The sequence below is a fragment of the Phoxinus phoxinus genome, assembly GCF_949152265.1.
Source record: "Phoxinus phoxinus genome assembly, chromosome: 10".
NCBI lineage: Eukaryota > Metazoa > Chordata > Actinopteri > Cypriniformes > Leuciscidae > Phoxinus > Phoxinus phoxinus.
In genome coordinates, this window is record NC_136885.1 from 20,704,906 (window position 1) to 20,731,102 (window position 26,197).

Sequence of the window (26,197 nt, forward strand, 5' to 3'; positions counted from 1 at the left end):
CATTAACATCATTATTAATATAAATAATAAATATTGACGAGGTTTAGATCATTAGTTTTAAACATACATGAATAATGTATTTTTATGTTAACATTGAAAGCCTATGTCTGGACAAAAGGTGAATAAATAAATACATCTATACATAAAAAATAATTTGAAAAGTAGTAAACAATTATAAAGACATGGAAAAAAGTCTTTCATATAACTTCATTTAACAAAAAAAAAAAAGCATTTTGTTGTTGATGTTTGAAGAAATCATGTTGCCTACTGTATTATACAAATATTAGTCATGAAATGCAGATATGTATAAAAATATGTATTTTTTTATTCAAAGTAAACTAGGTGACTCTAGATTTCTGAACTTATTTTCACACATTCATATGAAAATTAAAATCTATACATTACTGTCAGCAATATCACCATTAAGTACCTTTTTTTAAATTCATATCAAAGCCCATGTCTGTCTGCATGTTAATCACAGTTTCTTAAAATGCTGTTAATGGTTTTAATTCTCCTGTTACCACAGTTACCTTTTTTCCACACTGGCTTTCTACAAGATTATACATTTTAAGCGTCAAAACTAAGAGTCAAAACTCAGAATTTGTCACATAACTTCCTCAGACAGAGATTTCAAGCTGCCATTCAAAGATTTGCACTAAAATAAAATTGGCATGAGTAATCATTTTGGTGTAATAAGGTGTAATAAACAGGCACAAAAACAATATAACTGCAAAAAATCTCAATGCTTTCTTTGACAATAGTTGACCATGTTCATTGTAGATAAATCTATCCCGACCTCTATATGCATTGTACTTGGTTGATATTGGCTGTCATGTGTGTACCTTAATGATACTCTTTTGAGAGCCACACTGTGTGAAATAAATTTTTTGACAATAAACATTTTTTTGTAAACATGAATGCGATTAGAGATTTTCTGTCATACGAATTTGGGTAACTTAATTCTGGAAAATCTGTACATGGGAAAACTAAAATGCTGTCAATAAATATACAGACTCCACAGTAAAAAAAAAAAAAAAATGAAACGGGAAAAAGAAAATATCAGTTTCTTGCTATAGTAGTATAAATATCATAGCTCTTTAAAATACAAGACAAAATCACCATAATCATTTCAATTACAAAGCAAAACACTTGGTAACACAAATACACAGTTATGTTATTGATTTAGCAAAACTTCATAACATCAGCATCAACTTATACAAATTTGAAAGGATTTGAAAAATGTTTAGATACATATACATGCTATAAATCAGTCAGTATGTTCTCCAAACACAAATAATATTCAAACACCACTTTCAATTAGTTCACCCAAAAATCATAATTTACTCACTCTAGAACCTTACTAATTGAATTATATGGTCACAAAAGCCATTTAGTTACTACATATGTTCAAACAGGATTTTCATTTTTGGGTGAACTATCCCTTTAAGAGGGCCAGCTGTTTAAATATCTAGCAGCTATCAACTCACACCTCTTTCTTCACTGTTTACACTCACAGTAGACATGTCTGATTGGTCACTGCTGCGACTGGATGGCCGTGATTGGCTACCAGCACCCTGTGAGGGAGAGCCATATGCGATTGGCACAGGGATATTGGGGAGTAAGATTATCTGTGTATCTGAGTAATATGGAGATCTTTGAATACCAGGGGGATAGTAAAGAGGGGAAGCGATTAGAGTCCTTCTCTGGATGTGAGAGACAGGCGGCTTAATTTGGTCGTACCCAGACGGTGACAGATATGGGAAAGGATGGAGTGCCATTCCGTAGCCTGCCCTGTTGTCTACTGCTATATTATGGTGTGTCCGAGGCAACATTTGCAGAAGGGTTTTTTCATTGCTGTTCATCGGTGATTGACGTTCTGAAATGCTCTCCACCGACTGACTTCGTGGTAAATTTGGATTCACAGGAGAATGCGACGTACTGCGCTGAAAAGTGGGAGTCATCTGGGGAGAATGGTTGGAGCTGCCAGGGGACAGAGAGCCTAAACAGGGGGGAAATGACTAAAAACTTTAAATGCCCTACTTGAAGTGTTTAGAGATAATTTCACTCTTGTAATTTCAGAGAGACTCTTACCATTACTGCTGGGTAATGTTTTCCCATTGCAGGTGCGAGTGCCCCTCCCACGCAGCACATCAGACACCTTAAGACAAAATCACATAAATACTTGTTTAGATGAGTTACAGAAGTTATAATGACACGCATGGATAGATTATGGGGCCAATGTTGTTGTTTTTTTAAAATTCAGGGACCTTTAACTTGAGAAGCCTGGAATGGACTGACACAGGAAATAAGGCTTTGCTAATGTAGCATCGAAATTGACGGATGAATAGAGCTTGATTGTGTGACAAAGTGAAGTAAAGATCTGATATTCATCCCAGATACTCTTTAGTATTATAAACTTGGAAGTATTAGAATTGTTGTTCTTCAACTTAAGCATCACTTTCAGGTTTTAAAATCACCCTGTGGGGATAATCATGTTTTTAATGTTGTCTATATGTCTATATGTGGCCTTTTTAATATGCTTTAAAACCCTTTCACACGTAAGTTTAAAATATTCTAACTGACCCCCCAGCGTGAGTTTTTCAAGGTGACTGTTATTTAGAACCTGTCACTTTATCGTTTCCATGGTGACGCGTCATTGCTTGTCACTTGACACAGCGCAAACAACACAGCGCTGAATGAATGATGATCTGCTTTTATGTAATTTTCTCTTTTTGATTCAAAATATTCAAAAATATTTTAGATATAGCATGAAACACAGATATTCCGATTGTCAAATATGTGCATGTGGATGTGTTTGGTTGTTTAAACACTTTTATAACGATCGCGTTAGTTGAGCTGTATGCGCGATGGGCGACGCCATGTTAGTTTGTGCCACAGTTCAGAGAATCGGATCTGTTGGATTTACAACACGTCAATTCCTCCACTTCTCACGAAATACATGAAAGTAAGTGGCAGGTTAACTGGGAGAAGAATAGGGTAAAATGTAAAGCTAACGTTACTTACACATTGTGTATCTGATATGAATAAAACGTGTCGTCTTATTATAATGGAAAGGATTATTATTGCCGCTTCCATAGACATCTGTGTATTTTACAAACTCAAATTCATTGGTTTGCTAGTAATTATGTGATTTTAAATGCCTGAAACCTAAAATAAACATTATGTGGTTGAAAACACTGAATAGTCGTGATATATGACAAGCACTAAGCACGTCCGTCTCTGGCTCAGCGCCAGCCAACGCGCGAAAGCACATTTGAATTTAGCAGTTGATCACGTGATGCACTGACCGTTCTAATCACACCGGTGTGATCGTACGCTCCAGGGACCAGCCAAGACTGATCACACCGGTGTGATCGTACGTGCGAAAGGGTTAAGTGCAGGCGAGCTTTAGCATATCATTAACTGCGAAGCAGGGCAGTCTCAAGAGAAGCCAGTTTATCCCAGTATATTTTCCGGTTAACATGAAAAATTGTGTACATTTAGCAATATAGTGGGTGAATTAGGTATTTGATGTATATTACAATGTTATTATCAACTATATGCCACTGGTATGCCACTCCACTGACGTTCTGAGTTGTTCATAGCTTTTCTAAGGATGCTGTTTTTTAGAAGGCAGACTTGAGATGGCGAACGGCAACGGGAACATGGTTTGTGTAACATTAGCAACGCATTATTAGCTGTTTGACAACATAGTCAAACAAAAAGCTAATTAGCAAACTAATGGATCCACATATACTAAATGAAGCAAGGGCGTTACATTCAAGCTATTTAAAAGGCATTAAGTTGTTGTTTTTCACAGGACAAAAAAAAAAGCTTAAATATGTAATTTTGGTGATCAAAGATGAGTTTTAAGGGATAAAATTATTGACTACAGGGGGACTTTATAATGTTTTAATTTTTGAGAAATAGATTTAAAATTCTAAGATTTTAAATCACAAATTAAATCACTAGTTGTCATAGGAAATGTTATTTTGTTAATTTTTTTCTTAGAAGAAATGGTCTCCATGAGGCTTCGTACAACAATAATGTATCTTTGGTGACACTGGTAATTAAGGTGTATGGTTAGTTAATATGCAATACAAATGAGCAATGAAAGTTTTATGAATCGCCACTTGTTGGCAGTGTTCATGTACTATATATATTCTACTGACTTTATTAACTATTATAATGAAAGACTTAGTGACTTTCTCTAATTTATTTCTAAATATGATGTTGATAAATAGAAAAAAGCACTTTATTTTGTAAATAAACACACAACTAGGCAAGACTAATAAATATACAGTACATGTTTTCAAATGCACTACTGCCATTATTTCTTTCAGTTCTTACCTTTTTGTTTTTTGCTACCATGATGGCGGTGTCATTGTGGTTGTTTTTAAGACTGCTGTCAGCTCCATTCTTCAGCAAGACCCTGACAATCTCTATCTGACCTCTGCCACAGGCGCTGTGTAAGGCTGTGTTCCCACTATAAGACTGTGCGTTCACATCACACCCACTCTGAATGACACGGCACACAGAAAAAAACATTGTAAACACTAATAACTGCTTCTCATGCTCTCATACAAACACTGAGTAATAATGATTAATAGTTTAAGTTTTCAGTCTCCTAGTTATACATGTTCTTTCCTGTGTTCACCAACAGAGAAGTACAAGATAAAAATGAAAGGAACAGACAAAAATGATGATCAAGAAAATGACCGTCTGATTAGCTGACTCATTGGATTTGACATCACATGTGAAGTGTGAAAAAAAACTCAACAGAAAAAAGATATGCACACACACACCTCGATCAGCAAGATGACCATGTCAATAGAGTTGTTTTCTACAGCATGAATCAGTGCACTGCGACCGCTTTTATTATCCTGTGTTAAAAGAGGAAAAGAGACATAATAAACAATTGAACCATAGAGATCATAATACACAACTAATTGCACCGATACTGCAGGGATAGTATCACATCTGAAAGCATAAAGGTAGTGGATATGACAACAAATTCACTGACCCCAGCGTTGATTTCAGCTCCGCTCTCCAGTGTGAGTCTTGTCAATGTTTTATCTCCTTTCTGCACAGCCAGGTGGAGGGGCGTCAGACCTTAAATTAAACAACAAAATATTCATGCAGTAATCTGAATGACCCACTGAAGCGAGTTTCGGCATGTTTCACCAATACACAAACAAAACACTAAAACTCTGTGTTTCTAGGGACTTTTTGAATCGTGACAGCAACAGGAAATGTCTCATCTTACATTTCTTACACATGAATGAAGCCAATATCAACTGCAAGTACTGTTTACTATTAAAAGACTATTAAAATAATAATACTTTAGTTCAGCATTCTTAAAAAATTACTGTTTTCTTTAGTAGTAGAAGTGGTTATCTGTTACAAGAGGGAATTATTGTATCAGAATCCACAAATAAAGCTAGATGGCGATATACTTCCCTCCTTCCTGATGAGCAAAAATTTGCCCCCCAAAAAATACTAAAGTTCAGCCTTCTGAAGATGGAATGTATAATTTTCTAAAGTTTTGGATTATGACACAAACAGGATAAATGCTCATTTCCAGTTATGTATTTGCTTATATTGCTGTACTAAACAGGACCTAAGAGAGCTGTAGTGTCAGCACATCCATTCAAGTGGTGCTCCCTGCAGAGCCAAATGGGTCGATCTTGACCAAGTCCACCTCTGTGGATTTAAGGCGTGAAGCTTAACCCTATTATGAAATAACATTTCCCTATTGTGCTACAAAAAATATATGTATATAATTCAATAAATATACCATTCTAGATGTAGGTCCAGCACTCACCCTCATAGTTCCTGATCTCCAGGTGGGGCAAAGGGTTTTGGGGGTAGTGTCTGAGGATGACAGAGAGGCAGTCTACATCTATGTGCTCACAGCACAAGTGCAGCGCTGTCTGTCCATTACGGTCCAGAGCTCCAGGGTCAGATCCTGCATCCAGCAAAGCTTTCACCAGAATAGGCTGATGGGTGATTACAGCCAAGTGCAATGGTGTCTGAGAGAGCGAGAGAGAGAGAAAGAGAGTTTACTGATTTAGTTAATAAAATCCACAGTATATTTAAGGGCCAGTTATATTAAAACCACAGGATCAAAACTCTCACAACTCTTATTGCATGTCAATATTTAAGCTGTGTATCAAAAAAAAAAAATCTACTAGTCTGATGTCTTATAAGGTGTTCAGGTTTATTTGGACTAATAGGTTGAGTCACATCCTGGTGTGGATTCCTGTAACCGTAGCTGCTAACCTGGAACTTGTCTAACAGGTTAAAGGTCAGTTCCACAGATCTGATGAGATAAAACTGGTCTAACGCCCCTTTGTAAACAGCTATGCAGTGACTTATCTAACACACAAATAAACTAAGAGCGTAAACATGACTTGTTAAAGGGATTTAAGCAAATAAAGAAAAGCAAAGAACAAGTAAAGCAGTAAAAGAACAAAAAAATATTGTAAAGTAATCCATTTGAACTATTTGTGAATAATATTTTGGTTTAAATATGCACATATTCACTCTTTTATAGTATGCAAATATGCTAAAAGTAAATGTGCAATGTTTCTTTTCACTCCAGTTATGGAATGCATGAATCTTGTAAATGATTGCCTATATTGTCATAAAGTAGTTTGCAAGACTGTCAGTCGATTCTATTGCATTTCTATTGCAAAACAATTGTAATTCACGCTCAGCTTCTGTGAATAGTAAAGCCCGCCTTCTTTGATTTGATTGGCCATATTTGATTACACGGTCTAGGTGGTGGTTACAGCATACTATAAACTGATTAAAGCAGAGTGATACATTTATAGAAAAACATAAACTTATTTAATATTTCATTAATGTTTAATTTTCACCTATAAATTAACCGACATAACTGTAACACAGCAAAGTTTGCGTGTCTGCTCGGTGTGTTAGTGAAACTTTATAAGTAATCTTGGTCAAACCAATCATGGAGAACTTTATTTTCGTTTCCTTCACCTTTGGTAAATTCTTGAGAACTAGCGTTGTTGAAAGCAGTAAAACAATAAAGTGAAAGAAAAAAAACTTCAAGGCTTACAGACAAGAACTGAGAGTCAAAATGACAACACACAACACTAGTTCCTTCAATGTAAGCATATACAGGTAAGGAAGCAAAAATAAAACATTACATTAGTCACTTGATAGTTCTTGAACATGTAAATACATTGGAAGTTAGCATTTCTGCTAATATAGGAAGCTAAAACTGCATAGCAGGTCAAATAATCTATCGTGTATGTTTTGTTGACAGAGAGGACGATTGAGAAAAAGATAAAGAGAGGTTTGTGGTTTTTAATGATACCCGCTAAAGATTAGCATCAGTGCAGACTTGCTAGGTAAAGTTGGAGGGGGGTGGGGGGGTGGGGGGGTGGGGGAGTTGGGTTGGGGACTAGTTTATCACTGGAGGAAGGATGTTCCAGTAAGGCACAGTAGAAAAAAAGTACAGCGAGAATGAGGACAGAAATTCCTCTGGTGTCACAATGCATTTGGCCCTCCCTTCCTATGAAAACAACTCCTATTTCCCTGAATCCTGTCTGACTCACCAAGCATCACACACTCGAGTTTTGTGTGCATGTGCTAAAAGACATGTTACCACACACATAAAATTTGATGGGTTTTTCTTTGTGCCCAGATCAATCTCTACAAATCTAACTTAGAAACAGTGATGGATAAAACACACTCACATCCTCTTTAGGCAAGCCCTGAAACAGGAAATTGTAAGAAAGGACGTCAAATTACATTGAGAAGAGAAGTTTTTAGTGCAACGGTACATTTCTCAATTTACAATTCCCATAAATGCAATAACTGACCAATAAACCACCAATAAAGGTTTAAAGAGGAAATGTAAGTGCTTGGTAGAGCATGGGGGAGAAAAGGAGGGACGAGAGAGACAGAGAAAGGGAAAGGAGGAGCCGGAAATGATCAAGCAAAGGGAGTAATGAAGGGAAGAGATAGATCAGAGAGGGAAAATCCCTTTCCTCTCCCCTGCAGTGAGTTCTGAGACTCACATTCCTGTGTGTAAACACAGAAAAAAGAAAAAAGGGGAATGTTGGATGAATAAGGAAAGTGATTGAAGGGAAGACTCATGACACATGCATGAGCCAAAAACACACTCTAGCGAACTGAAACTAAATCTTGCATGATTTAGCATTGATGACTGGGCTGAAACAAAAACACAAGGACAAGAAAAGAAAGGAAAAATAAACAGTGCACTCAATCCATGCAACAAAGATATGAATGCTGCTTTATACACATTCATGTCACACTTTTGAAATGAAACCCATTTTAATTCCATAATGTGACGTATGTGAAGCATGATATTTAATGCAAAATAAATATTGCAGGGAAAAATAGAGCCAGATCTAAATAACAAAAAAATCCAGGATAAATCAGCATAAAATGTTTTGCCAGTCTTATGTGGGTTAAGCTGGTCTCCCAGCCTGACCAAGTTTGTGGTCAGCTGGTTTTAGACTGGTTGCCAATCTGGTCCCCCAGCATGACCATCTGAAGAGTGCCCAAAATCCCTCTAAAACCAGTCAACAGAGCAGTGTGACCAAGCTGAGCAAGGTAGCTATTTGGCTATTGTTTCAAGTGCCCCTGTAATGCTATTTTAAAGGCTCCTAATTTTGTTTTGGAGGTCTACTACAACAGGTTTACATGCATCAAAGGTTAAAAAAAAAGTCATCACCATTCACATCACCACATTTTTCAATGATTCTTAAATGACTCGATTGATGAACCAGCCTCTCTAAATCCCTCCTTTACGCGAGCCTACTCTGCTCAGATTGGCCAGTCTGTTGTGATTAGTCTACCACGTACAGCGCGTGTCGGCATTGAATGTCAGCAGCACCGGAGGCTTATTCAGTCCTCAGCGATTGTACACACTGTAAATATAGTAACGATGATACCGATATCACCATATCAACCCGAGTGTGAGTCCGATGATGAAACTTTGGAAGGACTAGTTATTCAATCTGAACTCCCATCGCAAGGATGACTTGAGCAGGACGTTGCTCAGTGATACGCTACTCAGTTTGAGGTACATTATTAGATGTTGCAACTGTAATTCCTCACCATTAGCATCAACAAGTGCAGGTTCATCAACAAACCAATGTGTATATTTCAAATTTACTGTGGTGCACATGCGGGAACTGAATCAATAACAGCGCATACATTAGCTGAGCACTAACGTAAAGGACTGATGTAACATTGTAAAACAAAGCTTGCTCCATCCTTTATCTTTACTCAAAGTAGTAAGAACTACAGATAATCTACATTAATAGACTAAAGTTTAGGTAATAGTGGCCCACAGCTGATTAGCAGAACCATTTCAGTAAGACAGTGATAACATGATTTAGCCGTTAGCCGGAAACTTACACAATACAAAACAAAAAATATTTTGAACACCAGGAAGAAAATATATACATCAATGATTATTTATACATACAGATTGTGATTCTGAGAAACAAGCTGATCTAAATAAACTGAGAACTGATCTTTCAAGAGCAAGCGTTTTGCAAATCCAATGTTGGAACAGTCGTCAGTAAAATAACCCGGGCAGACAACGTGCAACATAGGGGGGCATTATGCAAATGTATCTTCTAGTGACGTAGAACAGCAAAGCAGTGGGTTTCGAATGAAAAACTACTCGGTTACTATCATAACCTCGGTTCCCTGAGATAGGGAACGAGTATTGCGTAGCTATACGCAGTGGGGGAAACTCATTTCCTCAGATTTATTGAAGCTTAAAAAGTAAAGCGCATTGCAGCTGCACAGCTAGCACAGTGAGACTGGCTCACTTATTGGCTGTGCTGCAGCAACTGCACATCCAATGGCAAAGGCACCTCCAACGTATGCGCCAATCAGCTAACAGCACGCCGACATACGTCAGAGCCCGCCAACAGGGCATGGCAGAGTCTATAAAATGAGCCGAACTCACCATTATAGCAGGTTTAGATCGACTGAAGCGACAAACTTGCCACGTTACTAGTGCGGCAGGCTACACAATACTAGTTCCCTTTCAAACGGTCACTTCGTATTGCGTAGCTATACGGAATGGGGACGCCATGTAAAACGCCGACCATAAGTAACTGGCCGAACATGAAACTCAGGACCCCTGAGTCCACGAAACAAGACAGAATAAAAAAAAATATATATATATATATATATATATATATATATATATATATATATATATATATATATATGCATAATATACTGATAAGAACAGACACCGTCGGGTCTAAATCAGATATATAATAATAACACTATCCTCATACCCCCAATAACTTATCAATAGACCAGAACCCTCGGGTCTAATACAAAAACAGCCAGAGGCTGGTTCATAGTAAGGGATAGTGTGCTTATGAACAGTGACTTAAATACATAGATAAGACCAGACTAGTCGAGTCTTAATCATACAGAAAGGACCTTCGTCTGCAGGAAAGGAACCTCCAAGTTGTAAAACCTCACCAAAGTGGAGGGCGAAGACCAGCCGGCCACTGCACAAATGTCCTGAATGGGAAACCCACAGAACCATGCCCATGACGAGCCCATACCTCTAGTGGAATGGGCTCTAGTGCCTAAAGGGCAACCCTGGCCCACAGAGGTGTATGCCAGTGATATGGCATCCACTATCTATCTGGACAGTCTCTGCTTCGTGACAGGAGCCCCTTTGGACCGGCCACTGAAGCAGACAAAGAGCTGTTCTGACTGCCTATAGGATGCGGAGCGCTCCAAATAGACCTTCAGAGCCCTGACAGGGCAAAGTAAATTGTCTTCCCCGTCCCCATCAGAAGGGAGAAGAGCCAACAATGAAATCACCTGTGCTCTAAACGGTGTAGAGAGCACCTTGGGCACATAGCCATGCTTGGGTTTCAGTGTGACTTTAGAGTCACCTATACCAAACTCCAAACAGGAGGGGCTCATGGAGAGTGCCTGCAAATCTCCCACTCGCTTGATAGACGCGGCTTCAGCATGGGTAGGCCCCAGGCACGAAACACACTCTGAGTGCCCGTCGCCCTCGTGCAGATGGGATCCGCACATGGTGCATGTAGAACGAGCCATTTGGAACAACGCTCGTTGAGCTCTTTCAAACTGTATAACGTAACAGTTTTAGAGAAAAGGATATATGTTGATCGCCGGATGGCCACAGGAGAACGGCGACAGAAGGAACCTGTTGGCGGGCTCTGACGTATGTCGGCGCGCTGTTAGCTGATTGGCGCATACGTTGGAGGTGCCTTTACCATTGGATGTGCAGTTGCTGCAGCACAGCCAATGAGTGAGCCAGTATCACTGTGCTAGCTGTGCAGTTGCAATGCGCTTTAATTACATTTACTTTACATATAGCTACGCAATATGAAGTGACCGTTCGAAAGGGAACAACTCGTTAAGGCGGTTCAGAGTCGATTCTTTCTTTTGGGAGACAATAACTTTATTCATTGTGCACTTTCGACTTTACAACTTTGCAGAACGTTTACATTCACAAACAGCTATATAACACACTGCATGAAAGGGAATATTCGAAAAACCATAATAGGGGCACTTTAACATTAACATTAAATTGCACAAGTTGACAGGAGGAAGTTTAAACACTAAAAATAGAATGTATTTTTTCTTTTGAAGTAACATGCACCAATTAATCATTCACAATAAGACCAGAACATGCATTAAGGAATTCAACAGGCACTATTAATGATATGCTTTATGCTTGAAATTAATGCTAATATAGCCATGCATAGTTAACTTATGGGTTAGTCTTTCTGTGAAGATATCTATGAGTCTCTTACTCGTAGTAAAAGCAGATAGGAATGTTTTATAATTCAGGGTAAAAAAAGATAAAAAGAGAGAGAGAGAGAGAGAGAGAGAGAGAGAGAGAGAGAGAGAGAGAGAGAGAGAGCGAGAGAGAGAGAGAGCGAGAGAGAGAGGGAGGGAAAGTCCCTTTTAATACCCTTCAAACCTCAACACAAGGTATGTTGAGAAACAACCCAGGGTGTGAGGGGGGGGGGGGGGGGGGGGGGGTCATGTGACTTATCGGAATGAGGATACTTAAGTTCATATGCATACACCAGCAGCTTTTACTGTGTTTGCACATACACTCATACTAGTATAAAAACATATATGAATTCACTGACAGGCCATGCAAACAACTCATCAGCTGCGGTCTTGCTTGATTGATAATAAGCAAAACACATTTGGCATGTGCACGCACACGCACGCACACACACACACACACACACACACACACACACACTTCTCTTCTCATGTGCATTTTAAATGTCAGTGTCAGTGTTGGTCGTGACAGACATGTGGGAGGACAAGATTTACAAAAGTGTGGAGCTGAACCAGAGACATGGCGATACAAGTCATTCTAGCATGTACAATTTCTAGTGGTAGTAATAATGATAGCTGTAGTAACACTTTCCTCTGTATCGTACAAGTCAGCTGTGTGTGTCTGCCTGCCATTATAATATCACATTAATCATTGTGTTCCCTCGCTAATCTTGGATTTTGAAACACCAAAACAGTAATTTTCTTCAAATGCTGCAATAAAAGTGAATCAAAACTCCATCTAAGCTTCAAAGACATGCTAATGTGCAGTTCACATTTCTGGGGAAATAAGAAATGAACACAGGATATAACACAAATGTTAACCTCAACAATCTGACAGAAACAAGTTTCAGCCCGCGGCTAAGACATACACGCAGCTTCTGGTAACTGCCGGCTGCCTGTGAATATACAGGCATTCGTGTGTGTGTGTGTGTGTGTGTGTGTGTGTGTGTGTGTGTGTGTGTGTGTGTGTGTGTGTGTGTGTGTGTGTGTGTGTGAAAGTGCGTCTCTACATGAAGTGAAACCTAAACGTGAATTTGAGGTAATTTTTGATGCCTGGTTAGGCATGCAATGGCGGTAATTGATAATGCGGTTGAGTGACAGTGGTGGAAGTAAGGGTTAACGCAACCAGGAGTTGCAAAAAGGAGAAGAGCAGGATGTGAAAGCCTGGGAACAGTCTGACAGGTCTGTGCGCTCACAATGCTGCTGACACATGGGAGCAAGATGAAGCGAAGCACACAGTGTGTTGTGGTGGCCATGTGGTGAGCACACAAGTGGGCAGGCCAGAGACGACTAAAGGTGCTCAAATAACCGCAAACAGTACGTCGGCACTGCCTGAGAACAACAGTGCCCTTGGAGTAATTTCCTCTTCTGTTTAAACCTAAATTTATCATGTAACAGTTAAGAACACTATTGTGGAAATTTACAGTTAACCAACATATGCCCCACAGGGACTAGAACTCAGGTTTAACTAGCCCGGTGTTGTTTGTTAAATCCTATTAATCCAACAATCACTAACATTACTTCCCTTCTTTTCTTTTACACCCTGCTGTAAAGGCCAATGTAGGTAATAACACTTTACAATAAGGTTAAATTCATTAACTTCATTAACTAACAATAAAATTTTATTTTACAATTGCAATATTACAATATTTCCTCCAGCATTTCTGCTATAATTATGACAAAGCTGCTTTTTTTTTTTAAACAGAAACTGTAAAACAAACAAAAACAATTGTTACTGAGAAGAAAAATTAAAGTTTTCCGCAGTTAAAACAACATTCCTTCATGTCATGTCTTATGTTCTTTCATTTTTATTTGATGCTATAAATTATCTAGAAGGAAGAGATGAGCAGCTTTAAAGGAACACTCCGACTTTTTGGGACTTTAGCTTATTCACCGTATCCCCCAGAGTTATATAAGTCCGTACATACACTTCTCATCTCCGTGCGTGCCGTAACTCTCTCTGACGCACCCACCGCTAGCCATAGCGAAGCACTGCTACTTCTACGGAGTGATTTGCTCGCAGCACCTGAGAAGCCCCGTGGTGAGGAGCAGAGAATTCGCTCAGAGTGTTGTGCTAATCACTCCGCCCAAGTAGCAGTGCTTCTGAGAATAATAGTTCCCAGTATGTATATGGTTAGAAGATGGCCGTGTCTCATGTGACCTTGTTATTTGTACACGCTGTGACTATATAAATCACAACATGTATATTAGGAAAATGTTGGCGTCTTATTGGGAGCAGTATGCTAGCTGGAGCCGTTTACCTCCAGTCTTTGTGCTAAGCTAGGCTAGCGGTGGGTGCGTCAGACAGAGTTACGGCACGCACGGAGATGAGAAGGGTATATATGGACTTATCTAACTCTGGGGGATACGGTAAATAAGCTAAAGTCCCAAAGAGGCTCTACAGCGATCTGTCAGACACATTAAAGAGCCACAAAACGGTATTTATTGTTTACATTTCTTTAAAAAATGACCTATTTTGAAATTTGAGACTTTGTTTCATATTAAAAGTAACCTGGTCTGTCCTGTCTGTCAACACCTTGTCAAGTGTCCTCTTTGCTCCGCAATGTATTTTTCATTGTGTGAGAACATGGTGTGTGACGTGAGAGCGGCGTCGCTTGTCGGACATAGCAACAGTAACTAAAGGGGGCTCTTTGAAGTTTTTGCGAACGGTCAATTGTGACTTTATATCACACAATTCTGAGATTTGCAAGAATTCTGAGAATTGCGAGGTATAAATTTGCAATTGCGAGAGAAAAAAAGTCCATTACCTTTTTTATTCCATGGTGGAAACAAGCTGCCATATCAAGTTGTTTCATACCTATATTAATTTCTTTCTTCTGCTGAACACAAAATAAGATATTTTGAAGAATATGGGTAACCAAAAAGTTGATGACTTCCATATTGACTTCCCATTGACTTGAAGAAAATACTATATAAATCAACTGTTTGTTTACCAACATTCTTCAAAATATCTTCTTTTTTGTTCAGCAGATAAAAGAAATTCATACAGGTTTGAACAACTTAAGAGGGAGTAAATGATAACAGATTTGGGTGAACTATCCCTTTAACAAATAAAACCTTATTGTAAAATGCTACCTTCTTTGCTGTGTTTGTATACACCTTACCTGTCGTAGATTATTGAAAATGTCCAGGTCTTTGTGGGCCCGTTGAAATATTTCAATTAGCCAACTAACCAGTTGGATGTTCTCCTTGACCACAGCAATGTGAAGAGGTCTGCAAATAATACACACATGCATTAATTACCTAAACACAGAAATAACAGCAAAAGCAGCATACATAGTCCTGTAAATTCATTAGCATTTAACCACACAAACAAAACTAGTACCATCAAAATGTATAGTGATGCATTTCTTGTAACAATACAGGGTTGACTGTCTTTTTTAATGGCCCGCACAAGTCAGCCAACGAGTTCAAAAGGTTGACTGAATGACACTTCACCTGGTGGACTAAAGGTTTGTAAAAAACAATCATGTGTATGACTCATCTTGTACACAGTGGCTTTTAATGCAACCAGTTGGTGAGTACAGGGAAATGCTTATCTCTCTATCATTTCACAGAAAGCCTCTCTGAGGTGAGAGTGTAGAAGTCAAAGTTTGGGAAGAGGAAGAAAACAGTGTGAGAAAGAGAAAGGGACTCTTCATGAAATCTTTTAAATGATTTTTTTTTTTTTTCTAAATCTGCTTCCAGGAACAGCTACTTTGGTTTGAAGTCACTTCCTGCCCTCAGGGACAATGGCACTGTTCTTTCTGTTTTGAATACTAATTATCATTATATTTACTTTTGCATTAGGGGCTTTCTGTGCTTTTCAGACTCCTATAGCAGAACTTCCCACGAAACCCTGAGAAATTTACAAAGAAGAACCTTCACTGACTTGAAACACACGCATGATATATATATTCACAACTTATCTGAAGAGTACAACATGCACCATTTGCACACCAATTGCTCACTATAAAATGCAAAACAATATTAAAACAGTGGAATCAATACTATGTGCAGAGTGCAACAACATATATGGCCATAGAAAATTGCATATTATAAAACAAATATCTGAAGCATTGCAAACATACAGAAGCCATCAAGATAAAATATATTATAATTTTAAAACACTTTTTTAGCACGACTAACACTTAGGGTTCTTATCAATGCCGACATCAATGTAAAATGTTAATTTCTTGCATTATGAACTATAAAACAGTTCTTGTGGCAAGAATGTTAATAGGCCCTGATGGGAAGTCATACTGCAACAGCTGGAAAAATGAGAGAGGGACAGAAAAAAGGGAACAGTAAAGAACAGGGGCTCTCATTGTTTATATTGTCTTTTGACTTGTATTGAGTCACTGTGGGATGAAACAAGCCGGAACACAGACAGTGGGAAAAGCCAATGATTTGAATTATGGAGCTGATTCATAGTGATAAATGTAAATATTGTCCTATAATTGGCTGTTGCAATTGCCTCATGTGGGTTATTCCATTGTGGCAAGATTTTGGAAATAAAACAGAGAGAAGGAATCGCAGTACTACATATATAACCACAAGTGTATAAGAACATGTATAAGAACAGGTGATATAACATAAGATCGGAGACGATTCCCTGTTCGGATCAACAGTCACCATACAATCAAATTCCTCCATGAAGCATCAAACCAAAAGAGGAAGAGAAGAGCGATCTAGTCAAAACGAATACAAGCTGGCCTGACTCAGGCTATGACCCGCCTGCACTGCCTGTTCTTTGCTTTTGATAAGAAAGCAGAAGAGATTATTAGTAGCTTTATTCTTTCTTTATTTGCCTCCTTTCCTGTAAGTGAGCTCAATGTCAGCGTACTTCAGGAAATCTCATGCTTTTTCAGTTCTGCCATCAGGGCCATGTGTTCAGCCCTTGTGACAAGACCCTGTTTTGGATCAAGGAGTCTTTATCAGGTTTGAGAATTGTATGTTTACACAGAACAAGTAAAACTGGCCATGTTGCAAAGGCCACATATAAGTCATATGTGACAGACGTATTTTTTTCTCTATGCATCAAAATTGCAAGTAGAGCTGAACAAAATGAACAAATCTCTGCCTATTGCATTTGCAGTGAGCGCTGTAATAGTATGGGTCTTCAAAGTCGTCAAGGAACGGAAATTGCAATCGCTTTCTCTATTGGGACTTATATTTGAGTAAAAAAGCTTCTCAAACTGTAGAGCAGGACTTGATTTAGTCAACCAGGAATTGATTGGTTCATTGTTGTTAGCTAATTTCTGCGATCTAATCTGAGTGACAAGTTATTGGGGGGGGAACTGCACACATCACCAGAGAAGAGATTAAAGCCAGCATGACATGGAAGTTGTGATAGTCTTTTCTTCCCTATTGTGATGTATATCAGAGTGAAACGGCTTCCAGAACAAGAAAACATTTAGGTTTTTACTTGTAGTTTTTTTGTCCTATTGCTGTGATCTCATGTGAGTGACAGGTTGTCCCGCCCCTCATGCCAATAAACACATCATAGAAGATATGAGAAATCGCTGCAAGATTTTGATTAAAGATTACGAGGGCACATGAATTTGACAAAAAAAATAACGATGTGCACGGATAAATTTTCTAGGATAAGCACGGCAATATTCCATAAACAAAATAAGGATTGAATATTTTAACATGCAATTTAAACATCATAAAAAAGTGAGTAAATACATTAAAATGGTATATTACTGTTATTACAGGTCAGGCTTAAATACAACACAATTTTATACAACATTTGAAAGACAGTCCCTCCTCCATCTGTATTCACCAAGGGGTATTTGGGCTGAAAATGGTTGAAGACCACTGATTGTCACAATTATTCTTAGTTTCACCATCATGGACTTTTAGTTTGTTTCCTGTCTTCCTTTGTTCAGTATTTCCACCACTCTTTAGTTGTCATAGTAACAGATATAATTTGTTTTCAGTTCAGCTGTGTGTCATTCATTACCCTCGTTTGCCTTGTTGTTTAAGTTGCTGTGTTTGTTCACCCATTGTCTGGTCACGTTTCCGCATAGCAGTTGGTTTTGTTTGCTTGTCTTCTTTTGTATTACCTTCTGAGTGGATTAAAGACGTTATACCTGATCTTCATCTTTATTGTGTGTTCCTTGCAACTGCTAGTAACACTGATATAGTCAACCCGATCTCACGGCAATTCGTACAAATTTTACGAAGTGGCTAATTCGTATGAATTCATACGTCTTCACTCATACGAATTCGTATGATTTTTGCTAAATCGTACATATTTTACAGGTTGCCCAATTTGTATGATTTCGTACGAATGACCTACCCCTGACCCCGCCCCTAAACCTACCCATCACTGGCGTTTAGACAAATTGTACGAATTCGTACAAGTGAAGTCGAACGAATTAGCCACCTTTTACTCACTTATTCGAATTCGTACAAATTGGTCGTGAGATAGCGTTGGTATACTGCATACAGAAAACAACAACAACAAAAACAGGTAGCCTTTCATTAAATTTTGTCGGTAAAAAGATACTTTTTATAATAATTTTATATCACTTTGTGATATAAGAAAAGCCAACTTTGTGTTTTCGATAGAAATAATGTACATAAAGATATTTTATGTACTAATGTTAACTAATTGGCCATTTATCTTATGTTCTTGTCACATTTGGTGGCCAATTAGTTTTACATTATGTTAAATATCTTTATTTACATTATTTTTATCCAAAATACAAAGCCTTTTTTTGTCACATATATGTCTGTGTGATGATCACTGGCTTTGTTGTCACTTATACTGCAGGTCATAAGTTTCTCTCTCTCTTTCTTTTCGGCAGATGAAACTCTCTGGGTTCCTGGAAGTGACTGAGAGTTAGTTAGACCGCAGCGCCAGATAAGGCCCAGGCTGAGACTGACGTAGGAACCTGAACATCATCAGAAGAAGATGAAGGGCTCAAGGCGGGGCAGTGGCGCATGTGTGGCATCCTGTACAGCCCAGAAACACAAACCTCTAACATCCCCTGTAGCACACAGGCCTGCTGCTGCTGTAGCAAACAAACTCAGAGGCTGAGACAAGACATTAACAGCCTGAGCCAAACACATGCAACCTTGCTCTTATTTAAAAAAAAACTTGAATGGGTATAGAGGAGACTATAAAATTCCTACAAGCAAGGTGAGTGAAACCCTATGTCAAGGCTCTATGTTTCTCTGCACGAGAGCTGAAAACAGCTTTCACATCACATACAACCTAAACATTTGACAGACACTTTTATCCAAAGTGACTTCTATTGCATTGAATACATTCCCTGAGAACAGAAATACCAAGTCTGTCACTTTGTTTCTTCTGTGAAACACAAAGTAAGATATTTTAAAAATTGTTTTTGTCCAAATAAGAAAGTCAATGGGGTCCAAAAAATATACATTGGACCCCATTGACCCTCATTGTAGGGACATTTTTTCAAAATATCTTCTTTTGTGTTCCACAGAATAAAGAAAGTCATACAGGTTCGAAACTACATGAGGGTGAATAAACGATGACAGAATTTTTAAAGCATGCATGGACTACGAAATGCATACACTAAATATACACTAAAAATGCGTAGACTACAAGAGAGGAGGCAGGAGGAGAAAGTGGGTATGAAGAGTTTAAATGTCACAGGGATGTAAGCTTACAGTACAGAGCGAAAGGAGGGAAGGGGGGGGGGGTGATAAGCAACAGAGAAAAAGCGGTAAAGGAGGAAGTGAAGAGCGGATGTTTGGGTTTTTGAGCCCATTCATTTTAAACACACACAAAGCAGCGAAAAAAAGATGAAAGAGAGAGAGAGAGAGAAAGACACCTGAAAAAACCACAGTCACACAACAGACTCGCACTCATATCAGGCTTTCCCGAAAATGAGGGTCTGTGAAGTGCTGAGAAGAAAACAAGGTGAGAGCACGAGACACCCTTTGACGCAAGAGCCAGGACAGAGCACACACAAGGGGGGAGGGCAGTGTGTGAGAAAAAAGATAGAGATTGTTGTTTTTCTGTTTGTGTTAATGCAGTTGATTTAATAGCATGATTGACATACAGTATGTGCATGCAAACAATAGACAGAAACCAGGAAATAGGGATCAACTGGAAACTAAAACTTTGCTATAAATTTAGCAGCGTATCAGTTCAAGGAGGAAATGTGGTTTGAAAAAATCTCACCAATTAGAAAGCCAAACAAAATATCAACATTTTAATGAGAAAAGTTCACACTAACAGTTCACCTCATCGTTTGCATGTTATTTTAAACTTACACATGAATTGTTTTTGTTCTGTGGAACATAATAGGTGAAATTCTGAAGAAGTGAACTGGTGGCTCTTTTCCATAAAATTACAATGACAAGCAAAAGCAAAAGCACCATAAAAGTGGTACATATGACTTGTGGGCTGCATTACATTTGATCATGCATTTCTTAGGAATCTAACCCATGACGCCGGTGTTGCTAGCGCCAAGTCAGTAATTTGAACTTTGAGAACAGAAAGATTTTGTGAACCGGAAGAAGCGATTTATTAAACGATTTGATCTGGAATCACTGCACTCTCATTAAAGGGATATTCATTTTAGCTCACCCAAAAATTGTCCCATAATTTACTGACCCTCAAGCCATCCTAGGTGTATATGACTTTCTTCTTTTAGCCGAACACAATCGGAGTTATATAACTTATATTAAATAATATCCTGGCTCTTTCCAGCTTTGCAATGGCATTGAATAGTGGCCGAGTTTTTGAAGCTCCAAAAAGCACATCCATTCATCATAAAAAGTAATCTGTCTCCAGGGGGGTTAATAAAGGCCTTCTGATGCGAAGCGATGGGTTTTTGTAAGAGAAATATCCATATTTAAAGGGGACATATCATGAAAATCTGACTTTTTCCTAGTTTAAGTGCTATAATCGGTTCCCCAGTGCATCTACCAACCCAGAAAACGTGAAAAGTGACAACACAGTATCTTTGTTTTGGTAAGCCTTTCTCTGCAAGCATGTAAAAAAATAAGCCGATCAGATTTCGCGCTCCTTCTGACGTATGAAGGGGATTTTATTGTAATATTACCGTCCCTTAATCTGCACGTTTTAACCCACGCGCCGCTGCCGCCATTTGGTTTTCGCAAGTGACAACAGTGTAACCAGTTCTAACGCAATGGCAAAAGTTAGAGCAAAGCATGCAATCTGTTCTGTCGTTGGCTGCACAGACGAGCACAGAACACTATTTGACCAAAAAATTTCACAGTTGTCTTATAAAGACCTCAGGGAACTGTGTCATCTTGTCACGATGCCACGCCTCCTTCAAAACACATAAACGCACACAGCAGAGTTTGCGGAGCGTCACGAAACGAGAGACAGCATTAAATTACCTCATGTCTCAAAGCACATGAACAAAAAAACATTACAATAATAATGAACGTAAACAACTTACTGAGCTCTTATTTACCTCCTGACTGCTGCAGATTCATGTCAGTGTTGATAGTGTTGACATAGAAACACATAAATCCGAGTCCGAGGACATGAACAGCTCAGAGTAGAACGTCACGGGTTTCCATCTTGTAATAACAGTTATGACATGTCGTGAACACAACATAAGCTCATTGTTTTGGTTTAAGAGAAACTGTAATACTGCGGTTTGTTTACGGTGCCCGGCGACTGTCTACAACGCGCTGATGATGTGTGATGTCTGTGTGAACAGGATGTGCAGGTATGGAAATACATATGTTGACAGGTAGGACATTGTATCATTGCATTCGGACCGAATGACTTACACAGAAGATATATGGACATGTTTTAAAATTTAGACCACTTCTTTTATTGATTGCTTTCAGGATGTGAAAAGGTTTCAACCAATATAGAAAAATGTTTTATAAAACAAATTGCCTACCTTTACGGGTGATTAAATTATGGGATCATTTTCATTTTTGGGGAAACTATTCCTTTAATACATCATAAGGAGCTAGGTCAGATTATCAGTGAATAAGAACTTTTAGTTTATTAAATGTTGGTCTGTTTCTCATAATATGGCTTTAGAATATCTCTAACAAATCATATAAACCAATTTTATGATACGTTTGTGCACATTTTAAAGCTTGAGGTCCCTGTTCATTGGGACTACATGGAAAAGAGCATAATTTACTAAATATTTTCATTTGTGTTCTGAAGATGAATGAAAGTCTAAAGGTGCAGTCACATTTTCATAGGCAAAATCCATTCATTTCAATAGGAATCTACAGTATGCGATAGGGAATTTTGTGTAAGGGCAAAATATTTCCCCATGCAGATTTCGCAACGATTTCAACGGATTCACCCTATTGACCAACTGAAAGCTGCTTTGTTTTAAAGTGACTGTGTGTGCCGTGCTTCATACATCAATTCACTATTGACAATAGACTGTGGACCTTTTTTGTTACATTTTTATAAAATTTCACTTACGTGACCACACATTGGGTTTGGAACCACATGAGGGTGAATAAATGATGACAAATGTTTTTTTTGTTTTGTTTTTTTTTTTGGGGGGGGGGGGGGGGGGGGGGGTGGTACTATCCTTTTAAGTGGTATAGGTTTTATGGGATGAGTCAAATAAAACATGGTTAGTAAAAATACGCAGAGCTCCATATATCACCACATTTCTCAAAAAGGGAATCAGCTTCATTTGTTTACTAAGCATTAAATGCTGACTAAACCTTGATATCAATATTACGTGACACCAGGTGTCATTTTTGGAGAAGTTTCACTCACATAAGAAATGTTATTTTCATACTGAGTGAAGGTTCCGATATTATAGTAACAACGTACATGTATTTGTGTTCATGCCAAAGCCTGAGGGAGCCAGAATGTTCATCTCTGGCATCCCCATGACCTACCACACTCATAAAACCAAGCCCTGAAACAGCAGCACGTGACATATCGAAAACCAGTTTCTCTCAATTACTCTTACTCATACCCACAAGACATACCCTCCTCCAGAATCAGTCTCCCTTTCTCTCTCTCATACAAAGAACAGATCTTTCTTTTGGTGTTGATCATTACCAGATAAGATGATTTTGGTGGGCTCAGTGAGCTTGTTGAACAGGAAGTGTAACATCAGTGATGAAATATACTGGGTAACAGGGGTCACAATGACTCCCTACTAAAATCGTGTCTCTTGTGATTCAACATAAACAGAAGGCACGTCTACATATTTTTAAACACACTGGATCTCTTTTTTTGTTCTGGATGACTAAGCAAGAGTCAGAGTGACATATCTAGGATAATCTGGAATTTCCAAAAAAAGCAAACAGAAAGTACATGTCACTGATACTCATAATTTACCTAGATACTAATAATAAACCCATGTGCAGTTTTCCGACTTAAATCCGACTATTTAAATATACAGTACAAACTATAAAATATGGTCTGATCTACTTCTTTACCTGTTGAAAATTCTCTGTTGGAATGCATGATGGCCCTGTGACAATTGTGAGGAATGTTGTTCCATCATACCACAAAACAAGACCGCATGAAAGGGTGAAAGACTCACGTGTCACCATCTTCATCCTGACATGTTGCTGAAGCAATATCTGCCAGCAGCCGATCTGTGCTTTCCAGCGGCGGAGGAGGCGAATGAGTGGGAACCGGAATAGCAATGGATTTCTGTTGGCTGTAATGCGGAGACCACTGGAAAAATGGATAGCCTGTTATAACTACAGAGAAGAAAAAAATATTAATATTAACCAAAACAGCCATGCATATCAAACCAACACTAATGAAAAAGAGTTAATTGAAGAGTTGGCCTGGTCATAATGAAGAATGAACCTTTTTACCAGGTCCTTCCATTTTACCAGCTAAGAAAAAGTAAAAAGAGATGTTTGCTATTAAGTTGCTAATGCTTGGGCTGAATTTTGGAAATTTGCAGTGTGGATACATTTGGTTTAGATTATCTTTATGACAAAATAAGATTGTTCTGCATAGCACACTATCAAGAGCAAGAAATAGACCACTATTGGAATTCATACCAATGTCTGACGCTTTCAGCATAATTATGTAGATTAATATTTGTATGTTAGATTATCTGTATAAAGGAGAACAAGGAATGTTGTAACACAAGGTAGGATGTAACACTCAGTTAAATGAATGAGAAATTAGCTGTTATCTCACTAAAGGTGTTATCATATGGCCACAACCATCTAGATTTTAATCTGAGCTGTGAAGTTAGGCTATACAACATCACTCAAGATTTTTATCCACTTAAAAAAAAAGGAACTTTTGGAGGGTCTGGGACAGGTCATTTTATTGACATAAATTTACGCACATAATTTATTATGTCTATGTTTACTTTGATAAATAATAGGCCTATGTGGATATTATGATTTTGGTAACATGCCTACTGAAAAAAAACAAAAAAACATTATATATTATAATATTCCTCGGTTTCACCTGCATGTCTTAACCCACTGACACGTTTTGAAAACAGCTCAACCAAACATCCTGCTGATTAGCTCAATGGTTTCGCGTTGACTGACTGTGGTTCGAGCCTGGACTGACCATGACTGCGCAATCATATTGCGGACGCACGCGTTCCAACCGAACGGGCACACATAGGCTACTTCCAAAATGACACAAACCAATGACACACACCAAGTATGAACAAGCTGAATAGCACAAAGTCATCCAAGTTTTGTGCTTAAAATATAATATGATCAGTCAAAATAAACATATTGTAAACTTACGACATGGTGTTACGAACTGAGAGTCAACGCTCGGGAGACCACGAAATGGGTTGAATATCAGCGATGCATCTGGGTGTATTTGACCCACGGCAGAGTCCTTCAACTCTTTTGCACCCGGGCTATGTGGAATATTTCTTGGAGCACTGGTATCATGATCCACATCCGGAGGGAAAGGACGTTTCTTTATCGGACGCGTGTTGCACTTAGAGGTTATAGGTCGGGTTTGTGTGGGACCCTCACGCGTCCTGTTTGCCCTGACATCCCCATCATCTGTTTGAGTCGTCTGCGAAACTGATCCATCACAACTGTCCCGTGATTCAGGGGGAAGGATCTCGAGTCCATTGCTGAACTTGTGCTTCGGTTTCACCTGTCTTTCTGGAGTATGTTTAGGGCGACCTTGGTCTCCCGGTTGCGCGCAGCTCCCACGCTCTCTGGTTTTGTTGGTAAGATCCAGTGGCACAGATCGCACAGTGTGATTACTGCCGCTCATTGTCATTGTCCTCGGGTAGGCGATATATGGGTCCTAGACGAATCCTTTTATTAACATTATGTCAACATGACTAACTTGACTCGGTCCCAAGATGCTCTTGCTGCCCAGATTAAACAACATACTTACATGCGTTGCTCAAGATGTTTTAGCACAGCTCACTGAAGCATTTAAATTCATAGCCTTCGCTTATGCACAAAGTTTTCTATGAAATGGTCAGTTTAAAAAAAACAGAACTGAATAAACATCCTAATTAATTTCACATGCAATTAGAAGAATGCCATTTTAGTGCAATGACAATATGTCATGTGCATTATTATTATTAGGCTATTATTGATCACGCGCTGCAGTCATGATGATAACCTCTGCGCTGTGCTGCTCGCTGGCTCTATGATCTGAACTGAATTCACAGAGTCTCCCTCTCTCATTCACTCAAATTAGGAAGTAGGTGGGTGAGTGAACTGGGGTTTTCCCTTTCAGCTGTAACTGAATCGTTTGTACTACCCATTTGCGAAACGATTAAACGCTCTGCAAAAGGTCTGTGCAGTTGATATATATAAAAAACTAGTAGCACATTTATTAGTTGGCTACTTTGTACTTAGCATTATTATGCACATTATTATCACTTTTACGCGTCGTATGTTTCATGGACGGTTTCATGGAATCGGTTTCGGTTTAATTGTTAGACGACGGTGTTTGGCATATTTTGACGTATTGTCTGACTATTGAAACTTTTTTTCATCAGTGCAGCTGAATGTGTCGCGAGCTGTTGGATAACAGGTGTGCAGTTTTGCTTTCCCTTTAGCCGTAGCTAAACTTTTTCTCTCTTTTTTTTGCTTACCCTGGTGCCTGGTAGGAAGCGGGCTGGATCTCCGGCGGGGATCTCCCTCACAGCTGTTGTCGGGAAACCTGCCAGGCTCGACCTCGTCTTCCTGTAGCCTTGCACATTCACATTGGGTCAGCGGATCATTAGTGACTGATTGATAAGAACTGATAAGATAGGGTCATTTTCTTTCATTATGATTTCATTTATGACTCATATCGATGATAACAGCAAATTACTGTCGTCTTTCACATGCTATCTCAGCATCTTATCTGGAAAGCACCCCCATTTTGACCAGATCCCTTAAAGATGCA

At 38.7% G+C, this 26,197-nt stretch overlaps 1 protein-coding gene across 2 annotated transcripts; it reads right to left on the minus strand.

Annotated features, from left to right (window-relative positions):
* Positions 1-305: 305 nt before the first annotated feature.
* bcl3 (BCL3 transcription coactivator) lies at positions 306-25,462 on the minus strand. 2 transcript variants are annotated; one of them, XM_079626796.1, is made up of 9 exons: positions 24,574-25,462; positions 23,385-23,547; positions 15,000-15,108; positions 5,825-6,032; positions 5,024-5,112; positions 4,806-4,883; positions 4,351-4,518; positions 2,092-2,158; positions 306-1,999 (listed from the first exon to the last, which is right to left on the minus strand). In XM_079626796.1, the coding sequence occupies exons 1-9, from the start codon at positions 25,067-25,069 to the stop codon at positions 1,479-1,481; spliced, it is 1,899 nt and encodes a 632-aa protein (XP_079482922.1). In that variant the 5' UTR covers positions 25,070-25,462; the 3' UTR covers positions 306-1,478. The 2 variants fall into 2 exon arrangements, with proteins under 2 accessions (XP_079482922.1, XP_079482923.1); XM_079626797.1 differs by having other exon boundaries at positions 306-2,018.
* Positions 25,463-26,197: the final 735 nt, after the last annotated feature.